This window comes from Augochlora pura, unplaced genomic scaffold (assembly GCF_028453695.1).
Source record: "Augochlora pura isolate Apur16 unplaced genomic scaffold, APUR_v2.2.1 APUR_unplaced_5309, whole genome shotgun sequence".
Taxonomy (NCBI): domain Eukaryota; kingdom Metazoa; phylum Arthropoda; class Insecta; order Hymenoptera; family Halictidae; genus Augochlora; species Augochlora pura.
The window spans coordinates 1-1,635 of NW_027585759.1; the positions used below are offsets into that span (position 1 = coordinate 1).

General features: G+C 50.2%; 1 protein-coding gene across 1 annotated transcript; it reads right to left on the reverse strand.

Annotated features, from left to right (window-relative positions):
- Positions 1-807: 807 nt before the first annotated feature.
- LOC144477925 (uncharacterized) lies at positions 808-1,401 on the reverse strand. Its single transcript, XM_078195648.1, has one exon. It carries the CDS (start codon positions 1,399-1,401, stop codon positions 808-810), a length of 594 nt encoding a protein of 197 aa, XP_078051774.1.
- Between the last annotated feature and the right edge of the window lie 234 nt (positions 1,402-1,635).

Below are 1,635 nucleotides of genomic sequence, written 5' to 3' on the forward strand. Positions count from 1 at the left end.
TAATCTGTGCCGTTCTACATACGTGGATTACATACGTGGATTACAACTTTTGGATTACAACATTTACAACTGCATTGGTAAGTTTTTCATTGGTAACATTTGTGAAATTCATGAAATTCTTATTTGATGATCGAACGCGGCTCAGAGGCGATACGTGGCCGTGGCTCCTGTCACCGAGACGGGCTTGAGTCGTCCCTGAATCGTTCGCGCTCATGTGCGCAGCAACACGAAAACTCGTCGGTGCGCAGCCAACTTTAATTGTTAATAACTCGTTAACAAAGCCGCGGATTGCATTTCGGCAAACGAAAAAGTTACTTGAAATAGCCTCAGCTACCCCCCATTTCCCGGAGTTACAATAATTGAGAAACACCCTGTATATATATAGGTCAGGTCGCGTATTAAATGCTTGTGATTACTCGAGTGGGTTCTCTATATTTTATTAACCAACGTATAAATATTAACGAATGTAGATATATTAACTAATGACGACGCGCCACGGTTCCGCACCACGTGGTGGCATTATAACTTAGGTTTTTGTATCGGGAGGCACACGTGTTTCTCCGACGGAAGACAATGTAGAAGTAGAAAGAAAGAAAGAAAGAAAGAAAGAAAGAAAGAAAGAAAGAAAGAAAGAAAGGAAGGAACAAAGGGAAACAGTCAGAAACAAATTCGAAACGGTACGCGCGAACTATGTACCATGAAGAATGTCAACTCGCCTCGACAACCCGCGCTGCGGCGGTCGAGTGCGGAACTACGCATCCGCCACAACACTCCCCCCTTAGAGAAAAGTACGGCAATACGGATATACTACGCGAAGCGCACGGTCTTGCGCGATTGCGCATTGGAGTCTTTTCGCGAATACATTTTCAAAGCGGGTGTAAGATCGGTTGGTACATTGTTATTAGCGGCGCTGGTACTTGGGACAGTATCGGTTTTCCCTGCCAGGATGTCTTCCTCTACAGCGAGATAGGCCGGCTTCAGGCGTTCAACGGTGACGTTCACCGTTCTCCCATCAAGGTCCACGGCGAAGACGCGGTCCGTAATCCTCTCGACGAGCGGATGCGGTCCGGAGTACGGCTGCTGCAAGGGCTGCTTCGTCGCGTCTCGTCGAACAAATACGTGGGTGCAGGAGTAAAGATCTTTGTGATGAAAGACCTTCCTGCGAGTGTGATGTGCTGTGGGAATCGGCCTGAGCTTACGCATGATTTGTCGGAAGTCCTCCAGGAATATCTGCGGGTCACTGTCGGGTTCCTCGTGGCTGAAAAATTCGGCTGGGACTCGGAGCGTGGTGCCGTAAACCAGCTCTGCTGCTGAACATCCTAAATCCTCCTTGAGGCAGGTTCGCAGGCCCAGCAGTGCGACTGGCAGCGCACTCAGCCAGTCTCTCGTTTCGTGGCACATGATGGCGGCTTTAAGCGAGTGGTGCCATCGCTCGATCAACCCGTTTGCCTGGGGGTGGTAGGCTGTTGTCCGGCAGCGTTGTCCTCCTACCAATTTAACAAGGGCTGCAAACAGTGCGGCTTCGAACTGGCTGCCTTGGTCCGTTGTGATCGCCTTCGGAGCGCCGAAATGGGCGACCCAGTGTGTGAAGAACGCTTTTGCCACTGCGTCCGCCGTGATATCAGCCAAAGGAAC

Excerpts from the sequence above, each read along its gene's own strand:
- LOC144477925 (XM_078195648.1), bottom strand. The coding sequence starts at position 1,401 with ATGTGCCACGAAACGAGAGACTGGCTGAGTGCGCTGCCAGTCGCACTG.